Below are 18,012 nucleotides of genomic sequence, written 5' to 3' on the forward strand. Positions count from 1 at the left end.
CTTGGGGCGATCGAGGGGGCTGGCTCTGCCCTGCAGCCGGGCCCCGTGTGACCGAGGCAAACGGGAGGGTTGGGCCAAAAGAAATCTGATGCGGTTCAACAGGCCGAGCGCAGAGAATCCCAACCCTGCGACACTGCAGAACAGGCCCAGGGTTACAGTGCATGAGAAGCCGGAAGTGAGTCCAAACTGCGCCCTGGTAGCCAAGAAGGCCAGCAGCATCCGGGGCTGAACTAGGAGGAGCATTGCCAGCAGATCCAGGGAAGTGATTGTTCCCCTTTATTCGGCTCTGGCGAGGCCACATCTGGAGTATTGGGTCCAGTTCTGGGCCCCCACTACAGAAAGGATGTGGACGCAGTGGAGAGGGCCCAGTGGAGGGCGACCAAAATGATTAAGGGGTGGATACACGACCTCCGAGGAGAGGCCGAGGGATTTGGGTTTGTTGGTCTGCAGAAGAGAAGCGTGAGGGGGATTTGAGAGCAGCCTCCAGCTCCCTGCAGGGGGGTTCCAGAGGGGAGGGAGCCAGGCTGGTCTCAGCGGTGACACGGCAGAGCGCGGAGCACTGGTCCAGGTGCAATGGCGGGAAGTCCTAGGAAAAGCTGGTTCCCCAGGAGGGTGGTGACGCACTGGGACGGGTTCCCTAGGGAGGGGTGGCAGCAGCCACCGATAATGACACACTCATGGCCCTTCCCTTCTGGAGCAAAAGCGAGCTGGCTCCTGAGGCGGCTTTAGCTCCAGAACTAGGCTCTTCGGCTGAGTCGGACAGAGATTCCCCACTAAGGCCCAGTTCAGCCACGCCCCCTGCTCCTGCGCCCCCCACCCCCACCCCACTGGCCTTTGGGGCCGCAGAGCCAGAGACACGGAGCCCTCCTCCCGCTCTGGGTTTGCATCTGAAGAGCTGATCGATTTGCAGGGTTTTCCATTGGGCCCAGCAGCCCCCAGTCAGCAACGGGCAGGGCACGGGGCAGAGTGAAATTCTCCAGCTTCTCCTCAGTCCCTGGCCGGACCTGCCCAAGGCCCTCTTCACCAAGCAGCCCTCTGAGCGAGCGGCACGTGGGTGGAGCAGGCAGCCCCCAGCTCTCCCTGCCACGCTGCCCCCAACTCGCTCCAGACAAGGGCTGAGCCAGAGACACGGGACTGGAGCGGAAACTCCCACCGAGTTGGGGGCTGCTCAGATTCGGGTTCTGCTCAACCCACAACAGCGAGAGGCCGGAGGGAGGCGGCTCAGACCCTGCCCTGGCACTCGGGGGCTTTGCGCAGCGGGCGGGAGGGATCGCGAGCAGAGCTGCCAGCGTCTAAGGCAGAGCTCGTGGCAATCTGGCCTGGCCTCACCCTTTCTGTGGGCGGGGAGGGACGTGCTTTGGAGTCGGGACTTTTTGCCTCCTGACAGGAGAACGGGAGAAGTGACGGCTCCAACTGATGCGGCACAAGGCACTTCCACCCCGTTTCCTGTGATTGGGAGGCGCCTGCAGGAACCCAAGAGAAAGGGCCTTTTCTGGGACGTGAGCCCACAGCTGAGGGCGCCCAGGGCAGCAGCTGGCCTGCTCGATAGCTGGCGGGGACCTCGTGCATGCTCTCCGATACACGGGAGGCTGAGTCACCGCAGGGAGGCCCCTGGGGAAATACTCCCGCCCCAGCAGTCGCCGCACACCCCTCGCGCTCCTCCTCAGTTCAGAAGTCAGGAGGAGGAAGGAAAAGGCCTGCGACAGAACTGCCCATGGCCGAGTGGTGCTAGCGCAGGGCTTGGGGTGTCTTCATTGGGGGCTGCTTCGCTGGTCGCTGCCTGCCTGCACTCGGAGCGGAGCAGCGTGTGCAGCCAGCAGTGCGCACAGCAGGGAGGATGGCCAGCCAGCGGCACGGCCCTCGGAGGGAGCCCGAAATTGAGCTTTTTGTGAAGGTAAGTTCCAGAGACTCCGCGTGCCGGGCTCGCCGCGGGCAGGACAGCGCCCCATTGAACGCGCGGCTCCTAGACGAAGTTACCCGCAGGGGTTCTGGCAAGTGCTGTAGCATTGCCGAGCGCAGGGACTGTCCCATCCGCAGCTGTGAGTGGCACATACGGGCAGACAGACCCGCGTCTACGGGCGTGTGCACAGTGGCTGGAAATAAAATGTGTCAGGCCTGTGGGGGAATTCCCAGCCTCGGCTCTCCGAGTTCTGGGCACCCTCCTAGTTAGTGCCAAAGGAACCGGTGGGCTAGAAAGCTATCACGGGATCCAGTTCCTGTGGTGTGTTGCTGTGCTAGGCTGACATAGCTCGGACAGGCATGTGCCTTACAGACCCTGCTGCGGCATGGCCCTAGCCAGAGGAGATCCTAAACCAGAACACAGACAGTCAAAGCCAGCTTCTCTCAACGCTCTGGTTGCAAGCCAGGCTCTCTTTTCCTCTGCGTGTGTCCGCACTGCGGTGGAAGGCCGTTCTCCTCTCCGTTAAGTGCTTTGGAAGCCGTTTCCTTCAGGACATTTCAACTCCCCTCTTCAAAACATTCGTAAGAAAACTGCAGAAAGCAGCAAACAAACCTGAGAGCCTGAATTTCCAAATGACTGCAGAGCGCTTGCCTGCCACTGAATCCCCTGACCTGGCGTGTTACATTGATACGCCCTCCCAGGCACAGAGCCACACGGGAGCTCGTCTGGGGCGTTTTGACACAAACAGCAGATGCTCCAGATTTCAGGCAGCAAACAGTTGCGATGGTGCCTTGAAATGAGCCAGCAGGTTTTACTCTCCAGCGGTTACACCGACTCTGCCCACAGCAAGTAGCAGAGGGCGCCGCAGGCCCAGGCTAATGCCGGGGCGCGGGGTCTGCGCTCCTGGTGGCGGTGCATGGCGGCCCACAAGCAAGCTCCTCAGGGCCCGGGTAGACGAGAGTATCTGGCCCTCAGCTCTCACTGCCCGGGCCAGCGCGGCCGAGCCGAGCCGCTTGCCGAGAGCCAGGCCAGTGATGGTCTTTCCTTTGGTCAGAGCGGTTGGCCCAGGGAGTTTTGCCGATGCTGTTGGGCCCCTGCTGGTCCCTCCCCGCCTTAGGGAGAGGCAGGAAAATGACACACAAGATGGTTTCAAAACTGCATGGGAGCCAAGGGGCTTTTCTCAGAGACGGGGAACCGAAAACAAAGGCCTGCTCTGTACTTCCCCAACGCTCCCCCACGCTAGCAGCAGAAAGCCGTTCGGGGTAAACGAGCCGCCTCCCCGTGTTTAACTGTCCCGGCAGGCAGCACTGATGAAGCAGGGCCTGTCCAAAGGGGCGCGGACACGCACGGGCCCCAGTGGCAGCTGTAGGGACCCGGCTCCGCTCAGAGCCAGATCCTGCTCCCGGGCGAACACTGGAGAGGCCTCAGAATCAGAGAATCTGGCCCTAAATCCTGCCCCTGCTTTGGGCTGGGAGGGGGAGAGGAATCCCGGGAGGCGCTGAGCAGCCTGGCTCCAAGCCGCTCACAGGCCTGGGTTCTTGGTGCCTGCTCTGCTCATTGGCCCATAGGGCATGGCTGGGACGAGGCCGCTGCCCGATCACCCGCCTCTGCTAACGTTCCCAGAGGGGCAGTTCCCGGCACTCCACCGAGAGCGGCTTGGCCTGGCTTTTCCTCCTTGCAACGCCTGCACCCGCAGACGGGGAGATCCGCGCTGTGGCCGCTCTTTCTGTTCCCGAGGCCTGTGCGGGTGTGCCAGGCCTGCCAACACAGTCAGCGCCAGCCCCTGGCATGGCCCTGGGCGAGTCTTCCCTGCAACTCACTGGGCTTGGTCACACTCCTGTGCCCCACTGCAGCTGGCCTCCCTGTCTTCTGAGCCACTCCATGCTGTCAGGGAGCTGCAGGGAAGCTTGTCTCTGCTTGCGGGGGGACTGCATGTGAGCAGGGCAGGGGGGCAGCTCTGGGCACTGAGACTCTCTGGGTGTCTCATGGGCCAGGTTAGCAGAGATGGCCGAGGAAGCTGCTTGCCCTGGGGATCACATCTGCGGCTGCCACTAAGTCGGTCCTCACGCCCATTCAGCCTTGGCGTGTGCCATCCTTGCAGTGCCGCTTGCTTCGCAGCCGTGGAATTAGGAGAACACTCGCTCCTTGCAAACAGGGCACCAGAAATCAGTGGGCAACAACTTCCCGCTCTGTGGCCTGGCCTGCACCCAGATCCACCCTCCGGCACCGAAACGCTCCGCTTCCCATGATCAGCCAGCGCCCGCACTGTTACCTGCACCAATTTCTCTTTCCCTTCCACACTGCAGGGACACGCACCTCTACCCAGTTCCTAGGGCTCAAGGTGCAACCCTGTGATTTTACACACCCACCCTCACCCATTCCTAGGGCTCAGGGCACAACTCCCTGCCGGTTTTGCAGGATCTTTAGCCACTGAGAGAGCCTCACACAGTAACGTCCTTATCCTCTATTGATTGACAATTCCCAAGCTAGCAGAATGCACATGCTAAGCGCACAGGGTTGTGCTCACCAATCCTGGTACAGGCAGGCAGACTTCCCCCGCTGGCCAGGCAATATCAGTCTCTCTGGTCTTAGGCTGTGTCTGGGAGGTGAGTTCTTCTGTTCCAGGTCTTCCCCCTCCTTCTTCATGTTCCTGGTCTTCTTCCAGCCTTGTCTTCCTTCCTTCTACTTCTGTTACTTCCGGGCCTCTTCTTCCTGGTCTCCTTTTTGAACCCTGGTTTATATAATGAAACCTGAGTCTTGCTTAGCTAGACCCTCACCAATTAGTTTAGTATAATTTTCCTAACCAATCCTAACAAAATGACCTAACCAATCCTACCCCACCACCTTCATTGATTTACACCTGGCAAAATTACTGATCCAGCAGACAGAAACCGTTACAAACCAGACCGAGATCACAGTCGAACAATAGGCCAGTGCAGTGACAATGCTCATAGGAGGAGGATTCCACACCATCCTCTGTGGAGAAGCAGTTTCTGGCCAGACAGAATGGTGGGACTCACGTTTCTTTACCCATCCTGAGATCTGTCTCTTTACCTGGTGACAGTGGGCGGCTGTCAGGGCAACGTCCCCTCCTCACAGCCTGGGGTGACACTTTTTAATACAATTTAGATGGAATTGTGAGGCTATGACTCCAGACCTTACAGTAACGGCTGCTGCTCTTCAGTCTGGCTGCAGAAGGCGGCTCTGGTTCAGGCCTAGCACAGGCCTTCCAGCATGGCCACAGAAAAGCCAGATTGTTACAACGTGGGTTTGTGTTCGATTCGCTGCGGTAGCAAAGGGTCCGAGACAGGCCACCTAGCTCCCCAGCCTTCCAGCACCCAGCGGTCTGCAAAACGGCAGCTACTGCCTTGTAACGCAGCAAGCAGAACTCGGTGGGTGTCCAGTGGGTTTCCTCAGGCACCCGCCGAGAGGGGCGAGCCGCAGCGGCTGGGCAGCATGGACAAGGGCCCGCAGTCTGGGAGTCCTTGCCTTGAACTGAGCCATCCCAGCTCTCCTACAATGGCCTGGGCTGCTCAATCCAGAGCCCGGAGGTGCCTGTCTGTGTTTATTGATCAGGGCTTCCCGGGGAACGAGGGCTGGAACTGGGTCTGGAACGGCAGCCCCGGGGTTTGCCCAGCAGGCTTGCAATGTTCTTCATTTTTGTTGCCCTGGCTGAAGACCGAGTTTCGTTTTTACAAGGGGAATTGTTTGTCTGGCTCATGGAAAATCTGAGCCGCTGGGAATTTACGCCTTGGCCCTTTAAATCAGCAATGAACAGTGAAAAGAAAACAAACTACTGTTCTCCTGGAAAACATTCGTGCATTTCCCCCCACACCCTCCCTCTTGAGTTTTAGCTCCTGCTAGCAAGGGGCCTCCCTTCCTGTCGAATCCATTATCAAACTCCATCCTCCTTTTGTGCCTGCCTCCCCCACCGCTGCCACCAGCACTGAGTGCACTGGCTTTCCCCTCCCTCTCTCACTTCCTGCCTTAGAGCCCCTGACAACCCACCATCTAGAGACAGGCTTTCCAATCTGGCTGCAAGAGGCAGAGAGCTTCCGTATTGCCTTCCCCTCCGGCCCAGCTCCCCTCCCAGCAACAGGACCATACAGCCCTGGCCTAAAAACGACTCACTCTGCTGGTGCTGGGTCATGATCCCAGCAGCCCCCCGCTCCGCTGGCGATCAGCACTGGGGCATGGCAGGCGCTCAGGTACCATGGCAACAAGCTTGGTATCCAGAGCTAGATGATGTTCAGTCTTTCAGGGGCTTGCTGCCACGTTCGCTGGAGTCGGACTCCAAGGCCTCCCTGGCCCGGCCCGGGGTCCCGTGTCTGGTGGGTCCCCCATGACGCTGTAGGCCGGGGTGTGGTGTGAACTAAGGCCTCCGCCTCTGACTTTGCGCCCCACCTGGTGTATGTCAATGTCCGGGGCTGAGTCGTCGTGGGGATCATTCGCCAGGAGGTGGGATCTGCCCGGCGATCAGCACACGAGGCCTGGATCCCTGGCAGAGCTCTGCCCAGAATGGCCCTTCCCCAGGGCGGGGCTGGCTGTGCCCGGGGCTCCCCAGGGCCTCCCCTTCATCTTCCCATGCAATGTTGAGCAGCCGGGCGCCCAGCCTTGTGGGAAGGGATTCCCCAAACTCAGGAGCCGCTCTCTGCATGGCAGGCGCCAGGTCGCTGTGGAACGGGGTGGACTGGACCCTGACCCCTAACAAGCCCCCTTAGAAAACCTACCCCCAGGTTAATGTTGCAGCCTGGGCTCATACTGAGACAGCCTGGAAACGGGCCCTGGGCTTAGGGGAGAGCTCTCGGCGCATCACACCACAACGCTGCCCTGAATGGAGAGAAAGGGACCTTTGAGGCTCTGGGCCTAGCCCCCCTGGGCTCCCAGCGGGACGTAGGGGCTCAGTGCCTTGGGGGATCTGGGCTTGACCGACCCTCCCCAGAGTCGCCTGGTGTGCTGGCCTGCCCGGGCGCCAAGCCGAGCGCAGCACGAGCCGGCTGGGGATCCATCTGGTGTCTCCTCCCACAGGCGGGCCTGGACGGCGAGAACATCGGGAACTGCCCCTTCTGCCAGCGTCTCTTCATGGTGCTGTGGCTCAAAGGCGTGAAATTCAACGTGACCACGGTGGACATGACGCGGTAAGGACCCGGGGACCCCTGGCACCGGGCCCTCCCGAACACAGCACCGCGGCGGCACTCAGCGCTCCCCTTTGGCTGCGCACACCAACCAAACCCCAGCGCCCCACGGCTCCTGGCTCTTCGCACGGCCCTTCAGACCCCCCACGCTTGGCCCCCTGCCCGCTGCCGGCCGTGGCAATGGATGGAGCTGACCAGTGTCCTTGCAGGCCATGCCCTGCTAGCAGCCCAGCAGTGGCCAAATTCTCCCCCCTGGCGCTCCCTCCGCCCTGCCGCCGAGCTCCCTGCAATGACAGTTGATAAACTAGGCAAATATAACTTAGATAGGGCCACGATAAGGTGGGTGCATAATTGGCTGGATAACCGTAGTCAGAGAGTTGTTGTTAACGGTTCTAAATCCTGCTGGAAAGGGATAACAAGTGGAGTTCCTCAAGGGTCTGTTTTGGGACCCGTACTGTTCAATATCTTCATCAATGATGTAGATATTGGGATAGAGAGTACTCTTATTAAGTTTGCAGATGATACCAAACTGGGTGGGGTTGCGACTTCTTTGGAGGATAGGGACATAATTCAAAATGACCTTAGCAAGTTAGAGAAATGGTCAGAGGTAAACAGGATGAGGTTTAATAAGGAGAAATGCAAAGTGCTCCACTTAGGAAGGAACAATCAGTTCCATACATACAAGATGGGAAGCGACTGTCTAGGAAGGAGCATGGCGGAAAGGGATCTAGGGGTCATAGTGGACCACAAGTTGAATATGAGTCAACAGTGTGATGCTGTTGCAAAAAAAGCAAATATGATTCTAGGTTGTATCAACAGGTGTGTTGTAAGCAAAACTCGTGAAGTCATTCTGCCGCTCTACTCTGCACTAGTTAGGCCTCAGCTGGAGTACTGTGTCCAGTTCTGGGCGCCACATTTCAAGAAAGATGTGGAGAAATTGGAAAGGGTACAAGAAGAGCGACAAGAATGATTAAAGTCTAGAGAACATGACCTATGAAGCAGGCTTCATGAACTGGGCTTGTTTAGTTTGGAAAAAAGAAGATTAAGGGGGGACATGATAGCGGTTTTCAAATATCTAAAAGGGTGTCACAAGGAGGAAGGAGAAAAATTGTTCCTCTTGGTTTCTGAGGACAGGACAAGGAGTAATGGGCTTAAAGTGCAGCAGGGGAGGTTTAGATTGGACATTAGGAAAAAATTCCTAACTGTCAGGGTGGTCAAATATTGGAATAAATTGCCAAGGGAGGTGGTGGAATCTCCCTCTCTGGAGATATTTAAGAACAGGTTAGATAGACATCTGTCAGGGATGGTGTAGACGGAGCTTGATCCTGCCTTGAGGGCGGGGGGCTGGACTCGATGACCTCTCGAGGTCCCTTCCAGTCCTATTATTCTATGATTCTATGATTCTATGACCCAGGGTTTGCCAGCAGGGAGTCTGGGCCCAAAGCCAGGCCCCTGCACTGCCTGCAAACGGCCCAAGTGCCCAGGAAGAGCCGCCGAGGGCCCTGCAGCGCCAGAGCCGTGACGGGAACCCGAAGTGGCTGCATGTCACAGGGCAGACTCGCCACCAGCCGGGTGCTCTGGGAATTAGCTCATTGCCTCGAGCTGGCGTCTCCCCGTGTTCGCACTCTCCCCTCGTCTCCAGACCCACGGCGCCCCCTCAGGACACGGCCCTCCGGCGGGGGGGTGCTCCACCGTGCACTCCAGGGCCCTCCCCCCCCAGGGGCACCCCGTTCCCCTGTACCCCCCTTACCTCAGTGACCCACTGCCAGGCTAGATTCGGGGCAAACTGCCATCTGCAATGGCCACTGGCGAAGGGGCTGGACCTGCTGCCTTTGCCTCACCTGGCTGCTTCAGGCCCTTGCTTGGCCAGAGTCTCCCCAGCCCTGCTCCGCCTCCTGCTCTCATTCCAGGGCGGGAGCCCTTCTCTCTGCAGCCCCCGCTGGGCCCTCAGCCCTTGCTAAGGGCTGGGCTTTTGCCCTTAAAGGGCCAGTGCCACCCTGCCCTTCTCCCACGGGCCACCCCCGACAGCTCCCAGGGGCCAGTGCTCACTGGATGCTCAGGGGAGAATTTGGCCCTTTCTCCAGGAGCCTCCATGGCTCTGGCTCCACAGCCCAGGCCCCGAGTCTGTCTCCGCACTGCCTGCTCCGCGCACTAGTCCGTCCTGCGCCACGGGGCTTGGAGGAGCAGGCGGGACAAACCCGGCAGGGCTGGGCAAAGGTTACGGCCTCTCGGTCCCTTTCCGCCCTGCCACGCCAGGCCCTGCGTGGTGGCTGCGCATGGTGGGGAGATGAGCGTGGGGCCCCGGTGTCTGTAAACACCGATTCCTTGCAGGAAACCCGAAGAGCTGAAGTCTCTGGCTCCAGGGACCAACCCTCCCTTCTTGCTGTTCAACAAGGAGCTGAAAACAGACTTCATGAAAATCGAGGAGTTCCTGGAGCAGACGCTGGCGCCGCCGAGGTATTTGTCAGCTCCTCTTTGCCCCCTGCAGCCAGGAGAGCAGAGCGGGCCGTGGCCCAGCGAGCAGAATGCAGAAGCCTGGGCCCCAGGCCCTCGCTCTGAGCAACAGGCCTGCACTGCCGCACCCCGGGAAGAAGCGCGAGGGGCTTTTCCCGCGTGGGAGGCGGTTGTTTGAGGTTGCGCCCCCCACCCCTCCTTTATGAGCAGCGAGGAAGCGGCTTGGCCTGCAGATAACACAATGGGAGGAAATTCCCCGGCTGATCTCCGGCTGCAGGCGAAGAGGGGCCGGGGCTGCGGGGAGAGCGTGCAGCTGGGTGGCTTTGGAGAGCCAGGAACCAGCTGCCATTAGTTCTGCAGCTAGGGCGGGGGAGGGATCTGGACCGTTTTCTGCTTGCTTGGCAAGGGGCCGCGAGCGCTCCAGCCCCGGGTTAGGCGCGCAGCCGAGCGGGGACCATGCGTTGCTCTTGGCTCCCGCGCCGCTGCCGCTGTGATAAACAGGAGACACCTGAGCGGGCGGGCCGGCTCCTCCCTCGGCCCGTCACCAGCTGCTCTAGCCGGCGGGGCTCTCGGCACGGAACCCAAGCGGCTCCGTGGGCAACGGGGAGCAGACGCCCAGCCTGGGTCTCCTGCTCCGGGCTGCCCGAGAACTCCCCGCGGCCTCGCCCGGCTCCGGGCCACGCGCGCCACAAGGCACGGCCGAGCCTGCTGGCAGCGGGCTGGCGGGAGCCCCGCTGAGTCCTGGGGCCAGAGCTGCAAGCGCGCTCAGCACACGGGGCACACGTTGGGGGCCAGGATCTTGGCGGGGGTCGAGCCCTCTGGCGGCCCCGGCCGCGGGGCCTGACCCTGGGAGCTAGCGGCCGAGGCGCGGCTGGGGGAGCATGCCCGCAGCGCCTGTGGGACACACCAACGCACAAGGCTCAGACCTTTCCCCAGGCCTCTGCTGAGCATGAGCCAGGCTCTGCTGTCCCTCCTGGCAGCCCCCGGCCCGCAGACGGGGTATGTGCGGCCCCGCTCAGCGCCCCCCTTGTGCCTGCAGTCCTGCCGCTCCGCTCCCAGCCAAGAGCGGAACGCTCCGTAGCCCCTCACATCGGCGCCAGGGACAAATTCAGGCCCTGGGCCAGGAGTCCCACGGCCTCCCCATGGCCTGTGCCATCGTTCCAACAGGCTTCCCGCCCTAGTCGAGAGCCGCCCGCCTGGGGCTAGCCCGTCGTCTGCCCAGTCCCGCCGGGAAAGCTCAGGGGTGCCACTCAGACTGGGGGGAGGGGCGACCTGCATACTATGATGGGGGGTAGACAGGATAGCAGCTTCAGCAGTGTTCCTGAGCATGCTCAGTACGAGCCAAGCGGCACATTGGGGGGGAGCTATTCCATTCGACCCCCTCCACACACACATATCACCTTTCTAAGGCTGCTAAGGCACTGGAATCAGAGAAAAGATTAATAGAATCCTAGAACACGAGAACTGGAAGGGACCATGGGAGGTCGAGTCCAGTCCCTGCCCCATGGCAGGACCCAGCACCGTCTAGACCATCCCTGACAGGTGTTGTCCAACCTGCTCTTAAACATCTCCAGGGGTGGAGATCCCACAGCCCCCCCAGGCAATTGATTCCAGTGTTTAACCACCCGGACAGGCAGGAATTTTTTCCTAATGTCCAACCTAAACCTCCCCTGCTGCAGTTTAAACCCCTCGCTTCTTGTCCTGTCCTCAGAGGCCAAGGAGAACAATTTTTCTCCCTCTTCCTTGTGACACCCTTTTAGATACTTGAAACCTGCTGTCATGTTCCCTCTCAGTCTTCTCCTTTCCAAATTAAACAAGCCCAATTCCTTCAGCCTTCCCTCATCGCTCATGTTCTCTAGACCTTTCATCACTTTTGTTGTTCTTCTCTGGACCCTCTCCAATTTCTCCACATCTTTCTTGAAATGTGGTGCCCAGAAGTGGACACAAGACTCCATCTGAGGCCTAACCAGTGCAGAGTAGAGCGGAAGAATGACTTCTCGTGTCCTGCTCACAACACTCCTGTGAATGCTGCCCAGAATCATGTTTGATTAAATCACGTAATTTAATTCTTGAGTTATGTTAGTGAGGAGTAACTAACGTTTCCTTAGTCTATTTTCCGGCACCATTCATGATTTTCTAGACCTCTAACATATCCCCCCCCCCCCCCCCACTCTTTAGTCATTTCTTTTCCAAGCTGAAAAGACCCAGTCTTGTTAATTTCTCCCCATATGGAAGCTATTCCTTACCCCTCGGCATTTCTGTTGCCCTTTCTGTGCCTTCTCCAAATCCAACAGATCTTTTTTCAGATGAGGTGACCAGATCTCACACAGTATTCAAGATGTGGGCACACCATGACTTTATATAGAGGTAATACGACATTTTCTGTCTTATCTGTTCCTTACCTAGAGATTCCCAATATTCTGTTAGGTTTTTAGTTTTTACACTGCCACTGCTCATTGAGTGAATGTTTTCAGTGAATTAGCCATAAGGATTCCAAGATCTCTTCCCTGAGTGGTAACAGCGATTTTAGAGCCATCATTTTTGTATGTCTAGTTGGGATTATATTTTAATATGGGCATTACTTTGCACTCATCAACACTGAATTCTGTCTGCCTTAGTGTTTCCCAGTCACCCAGATCTGTGGGATCCATTTGTAACTCTTTGCAGTCGGCTTTGGATTTAACTATTTTGAATAATTTTGTCACATCTGCAAATGTTGCCACCTCGTGGCCTCGCCCTTTTCAGAGAACATTGAGAAGCTGAACAGGACTGGTCCAAATTCAAATCCCAGCAGCACAACACTCCTCGCTCTGTTTTCTCCTGTCTTTCAAGTGGCAAGCCCAGCAATGCTTTCACGATGCTCTAAGGACCCGTCAGTGACTGGACGCCTGGCCTGCTAGTCTTGATCACCTGCCCTTTCCTCTGCTTATAACAAACTCCCTGCCCCCAAGGCAAAGCTGCCTTGGAGCCGGGCCTGCATCCTGAAGCAGACCTCTAGTATGAAATCCAGGGATTCAAACTTTGGGCAGGGGGCCTATGGCCCCAGCCCCCCTGAATGGTGCCCTTGGGTAAGCTCAGCCAGGCCGATCCCCTGGGGAACCTTCTCTAGCTGCACCTGCTGCCAGTGGCGCTGCCTTTTCTCAGCTCCGGGGCCTGTTAGTGGCCAACCGGCCACCTGGCCACTAATGGCCTGCAGGTGGGCTCTGAGGAGGCTGCTCTCCTTAGAGCGGCGCACAGAAAACCTGCTCCAATGCTTGGGTGTGGCTGCAGACCCACCCCCTGCTGGGAGAGGTTTGGGGATGGGGCAGGAGGAGGCTTGTGTGCTACAACCAGAGCTAGCCAGGTCAGAGCCAGCTTGGGTCTGTCTAGAGGGGCTGTGGTCCCCCTGTGGCTGCAGTGTGGACAGACCCTCAGTCTGGGAACCCCGCCAGGGCCAGGGCAGGGCCCAACCCAGCAGCTGGGTGTGCGAGGCAGACTGGGATCCGCAAAGGGCGTGGATCCCCATCCCCTCCTGGGCCAGCTCCGCTGTCCCCTGGGCAGGACGCTGGAGGAGGCTGAGCGCGGCAGGGCCCAGGGCGTGTGGGCGGTGGAGTCCCCGGCCAGTGGAGCAGAGCAGCAGTGAATTCTGCTTTTATCTGCAATTATCTGTTTGAGGTACCCTCACCTGAGCCCCAAATACAAGGAGTCCTTCGACGTGGGCAGCGACATCTTCGCCAAGTTCTCGGCCTACATCAAGAACCCTCACAAGGAGGCGAACGAGAGTAAGAGCCCCGGGCCGGGCACGGGTGTCTGTCCTCGCCAGTCGGCGCTGGCAAAGCCGAGGAGCAAAGCAGCCCCCTCAGCCGGGGGCGGGGGAGGGCGTCTCAGCCGCTCAGGCCGCGGATGTGGGGATGTCAGTGCCCGGGGGGTGCAGGCCTCCGGGGGAGGGAGAGGGGGCGGGGGCAGGGTGCCTCAGCAGTAGCGTTAGCGGCAGGATCTGCTCCTTGTGAGGGCATCCGGTGGGGCAGGCGTCCCCGCTGTGCACCGGGCCAGAGGCCTCGCCAGCCCCCCGGGAGGCTCACAAGCCGTAGCTTGTCCTGCCCGCGCCTGGAAGCTGCGCAGCATCGGGGAGCGTGGCCCCGGCGGTGCCGGCAGCGAGCCGAGCCCCACACCTCCCACACAGTTCTGGCACACACTGCGGGGCCGTGCGCCAGGCCCGCGGGTCCAGCTTGGGGAGGCGGCTACCACCATTCAGCCCAGCCCCCTGCTCCGAGAGGTGGCAGCTGCCCCGGGGCGCTCCACCGCTAGAGCTCTTTGGGAGGTGCCAAAGGCTCCATCCCGGAGTTACTCCACCGAAACCCTGACCCGGGCGCGCGGGAAACCCCCCGGCGTGTCTGGCTCAGCCCCTCGGCCTTGTCTGCTGGGCGGGGGCAGGGAGCCTGGCTCTGCCCACGCGCTGGGGCAGGTGCGTTATCTGACGCCGGGGCCCGACGGCGCGCTCCGCCCCAGGGAGCCGCTACCGCGAGCGGGGGCGTCGTGCCGCTGGCAGGCGAGAGCGGAGACCGCGCGGGGTTTCCTCTGACACGGTGGCTTCTCCCCGGGGGCAGGTTTTGAGAGGGCTTTGCTGAGGGAGTTCAGACGCCTGGACGTCTACCTGAACAGCCCACTCCCCGAGGAGATCGAGCAGGACAGCCGCGAGGAAGTGCCGGTTTCCAGCCGCAAGTTCCTAGACGGAAACAGGCTGACGTTAGCCGACTGCAACCTGCTGCCCAAGCTGCACATCATCAAAGTAAAGCCCCGAGCTCCAGGGGCCAGGCTCACCGGGCAGGCCAGGGAGGGCAAGGGCCTGCGGGAGTGGGACTTGGGCTCCTAAGTCACTTAGGCCTCCGGCCTCAATTGAGACCAATGTCCGTTAGGCACCGAGGGTCTGAGAATCCCTCCCCCGTCAGCACAGGGCCCTGGGCCCTCCAGCTAGAGACCAGAGCCAGCTGAGACACCGTCCAAGTCCTGCTCACAATGGCCTGACTCAGGCCTGGCTGTGTCACCCCTTTGGGCTGGCCTCCTGCTGCGCCGCAGGGGCGGTTAGCTGAACAGAGGGCTGGAGCGGCAGGCTGACATGGCTGAGCTGGGGCTGAGCAGCAGACGGGTGCATTTCACCCCAAGGCGCGTGAAGGATGTTCCCCTGCTCCAGGGATCTAAAGCTAACCCGGCAAACACTGGAGAGAAACCTGTCGGGACCCTCCCCCCCCCCCCCCACGGCCCCGGCTCTTTCGTGGCCAGCTCTCCAAGGCCCTGTCCCCCGCCAGGCCGGCACAGTGGTACCTTCTTCCCTGGGAGCTCTGAGGTTACTCTCAGGGGGGCAGAGCCAACAGCCCGGCGGGACCCGTGGCAGGCGGCTGAGCCCAACATGGGGACGGCAGCCGAGCGGGACCCGGGGCAGAGGCGGAAACCCCAGGCGGGGAACAGCGGGGTCAGCAACCCGAACCCTGAGAGGCAGGGCCGTGTGGCTGGGATGCCCCAAAGCTGGGGGCTGCAGCACCCCCTAGGCCCTGCTCCTGCAGCTCTGAATCAGTGTGCAGCAAGCGCGGACAGGCCTGGGCCACGCTCAGACTGAGCTGTGGGGCGGGGAGCCAGCAGGGACGGGGGCGTTTTGGGGAGCTCGGTGGCTTCCCTGTTTCACGACTTCTGCACCTGCGCCTGTGGCCTGCCTTGACCAGCCTGCGGGGGGCAGCCGGGCCTTCCAAAGCGAGCGGCCCAGCCCGCTGCCCGGGCGTGGACCTGGGGGCGCTGGGCACCAGGATGCTGCAGAGGAGCCCAGGAACGGAGGCTGTTTGTAACGCTGCCGGGTGCTAGTCCCAGCGCCCGGTTCTGCTCTCGGCTCCCGCTGATCGTGGGCTCAATACACCTGAACGCTGCTGTGCAGAAGCAAAATGCCACTTTTAACCATCTTCCTTGACATGAGGCCAGCACCGAGGGTTTCTGTACCTGCTCAAAAGCAGGTTAAACTTCCCCTGTAGCTGCATTTAGCCCAGCCCTGTGTCTGTGGGTAGGGAGGGGTGTCTGCGGCTACCTGTCCCTGTACTGCCAGCTCCAGAGGTGTGGGGCTGACTGGTCAGCTCATAGCTCAACCAGGGATTTCCCTACACCCCCCTGGGGGCGTATACCCCCTGAATTTCCCCTACAGCCCCCCCAGTTTTGTGAACTATGGTGCCATACAGCCCACCTTCACCCTCACGGTGTCACCCCTCATCGGCCCTGACACTCCCCCGTAAATTCGAACACCCCCCATTTCAATTCCTGGGGAGGCACAGAGATTAGCTGAGTTACCCAAGCTCACGCAGGAGCCACTGGCGGGGCTAGGCAGCGAATGCCGAGTTGGGGCAGGCCAGACCAGTGCCTCGAGCACGCAGGCTGGGGGCCTCCAGCTCCGCAGGGCAGGATCCCAAGGAACAGTCACCAGCGTTTTCTCCCCCGCCCAGGTTGCTGCCAAGAAGTACCGGGACTTCGAGATCCCGGCGGAAATGACGGGCGTCTGGCGCTACCTGCACAACGCCTACTCCCGCGACGAGTTCAGCCACACGTGCCCCGCCCCCGAGGAGATCGAGCGCACCTACGCCAGCGTAGCCAAGAAGATGACCTAGGGGCAGCCAAGCGAGCCGCTGGCTGGCGCCCCTTTCTGCTGGAGAGCTGCCGCCTTCTGCATGGCCAGGCCAGGAGCACAGCCCGGTCCTGGCACCTGGCGGAACCTTTCCGGTGTGCTAGGAACAGCCTGTCAGAAACCAGCCCCGCGCTTCCGGCTGCTGCATCTCCGCGCCTGCTGTGGCTGCGCCCGCGTGGACACGGCCCCGGGAGGCAGCTGCTTCCCCCTCCCGAGAGGCGAGGGCTCCCAGCCTGCGAGTGGGACCCCGGCGCCTGCCTGGTGGAGCGGAGGGAGGTCCTACAGCCCAGCCACGGGGTCAGCTGGCCCGTGTGACGCGGGGCACGGACACGCGCTGAGCCCAAGGCGTCTGGAAGGCATGTGACGAGAACCCCACTGCGCCGGCGGGTTGGGGCCTCTCGGCGAGGCTCTGGAGACGCGCCATCCACTTGCTTCGGAGGCTCGGCGGCCCGGGGTGCAAGGCTGGGGTGGCTGGGGGCTGGGACCCAGGTGTCCAGCACGGCCGGCTCTGCAAGCCACAACATGCTGGCACTCGCACCGAGCTGCCCCTCCTCCTCCGCCAGGTCCCCCGTCCTCGGCAGAGCGCCCTGGTCACACGCTCAAAGCCGCGATCAGCGTGGAAAGCCTTCCACGGGCCTGCCCTGCCTTAGTGCTGCAGCACGCGCAGGGCAGCGGGTGGAACGGCCCCCAGCCCGCCCCGGCTGTGCCCGCCGCCGGCCACCCAGGGAGGACAAAATTCATTTCCCGTCTAAAACGAAGGGTGCACAGCACATGGTGCCAAACCGGCGCGCCCAGGCCCACGTCTGCTGACCAGCAGCCCCGGCGCGGCCCGGCGCCCCACGTGAGCACAGAGCGACTCAGGAAGCAGAACCACCCTCCCTCCCACTGCTCCCTCCAGCCTTGCCAGCTCGGGGCAGAGTCCAGGAGGCCGCTGGCCGAGGCTTGCAGGAAGGGACTGTCCAGGGCTTGCCAGCTCTGCCCCTTCCTACCCTGCTCCCATCCAGCGTCGCCACCCTTGGTGTGAACTGGCCACCGAGCAGGGCCCGCAGGATGCTGGAGACACTGCATGACCACGCTCCCCTCCTCCGCCGGATTGGTGCCAGCGCGGCTCCTACCCTGCTCTGAGCCTAGGAGCCTGGTACCCCCCGCCAGCGCTCTGCAATGCACTGTCCTGCCGGAGCCTGCTGAGCCGCGTGTGCACGGGGGGGGGGCAGAAGCCCCTGGCCGGCACCCCCGGCCCTTCACCACAAGGCACCGTGCAAGCCGCTTCAGAGCGAGGTTCAGGTTTCCCGTGATACTCGACTGTCACCACCCGGCCCCAGGCCGCCGGCCCGGGATGCTGAGAGCCCCCGAAGGCTGCCAAGCAAGGAAAGGGGGGGGAGGGGCCTGCTGGGAACGTGGGGCAGGGATGAGTAATTGCCCTTCTCAAATAAACATAACGCCCTCCACTGGCCGTGCTGTCCCTGGGGCGGGCTGGTCCCAACACGCTGTACAGATGAGGGGCCCTGCCCCCCCCTGCAATGCAGCCCGCTCTGGGATGGCACACATCACCTGTTCTGCACCCCTCTTCTACGGAGCAGTGTCACATGTCCAGGACTCCAGGGACTCCCCGTGCAGCATGGGGGAAGCCAAATGCCCTAGCAACCACGGGGGCATCCTGCAGGCTGTTGCTCCCTGCCATAGGAAGGAGGCAGGCCCAGGAGCAGGGTGGGGCCCTGGCTCTCTGGGGGCGTCGTACAGATCATGCCAAGCCTGGGCACCGCTGAGGGCGTCTGCTGACGGCGAATTGCTCAAAACCAGGGTTCCTTACAGCCCCTTGTGATGGCACGTTGGGGTTTTCCCGTCTCCTGCACCCCCGTAGTGGCATGGACAGACTCCCCCAGCCA

General features: G+C 61.2%; 1 protein-coding gene across 1 annotated transcript; it reads left to right on the plus strand.

Moving 5' to 3' along the window:
• The first annotated feature begins 1,371 nt into the window (after positions 1-1,371).
• CLIC2 (CLIC family member 2) lies at positions 1,372-17,574 on the plus strand. Its single transcript, XM_075941276.2, has 6 exons — positions 1,372-1,894; positions 6,929-7,038; positions 9,367-9,492; positions 13,144-13,250; positions 14,076-14,257; positions 15,948-17,574. Exons 1-6 carry the CDS (start codon positions 1,838-1,840, stop codon positions 16,107-16,109), a joined length of 744 nt encoding a protein of 247 aa, XP_075797391.2. The 5' UTR covers positions 1,372-1,837; the 3' UTR covers positions 16,110-17,574.
• Positions 17,575-18,012: the final 438 nt, after the last annotated feature.

This window comes from Pelodiscus sinensis, chromosome 13, assembly GCF_052426305.1.
Source record: "Pelodiscus sinensis isolate ZL-2025 chromosome 13, ASM5242630v1, whole genome shotgun sequence".
In the NCBI taxonomy this organism is placed as follows: domain Eukaryota; kingdom Metazoa; phylum Chordata; order Testudines; family Trionychidae; genus Pelodiscus; species Pelodiscus sinensis.

Bases quoted from the DNA above. Each gene is read 5' to 3' on its own strand.
- CLIC2 (XM_075941276.2), top strand. From the start codon at position 1,838: ATGGCCAGCCAGCGGCACGGCCCTCGGAGGGAGCCCGAAATTGAGCTT. The intron at 7,039-9,366 runs GTAAGGACCCGG...GATTCCTTGCAG, and splicing joins ACCACGGTGGACATGACGCG to GAAACCCGAAGAGCTGAAGT. The intron at 9,493-13,143 runs GTATTTGTCAGC...TATCTGTTTGAG, and splicing joins CAGACGCTGGCGCCGCCGAG to GTACCCTCACCTGAGCCCCA.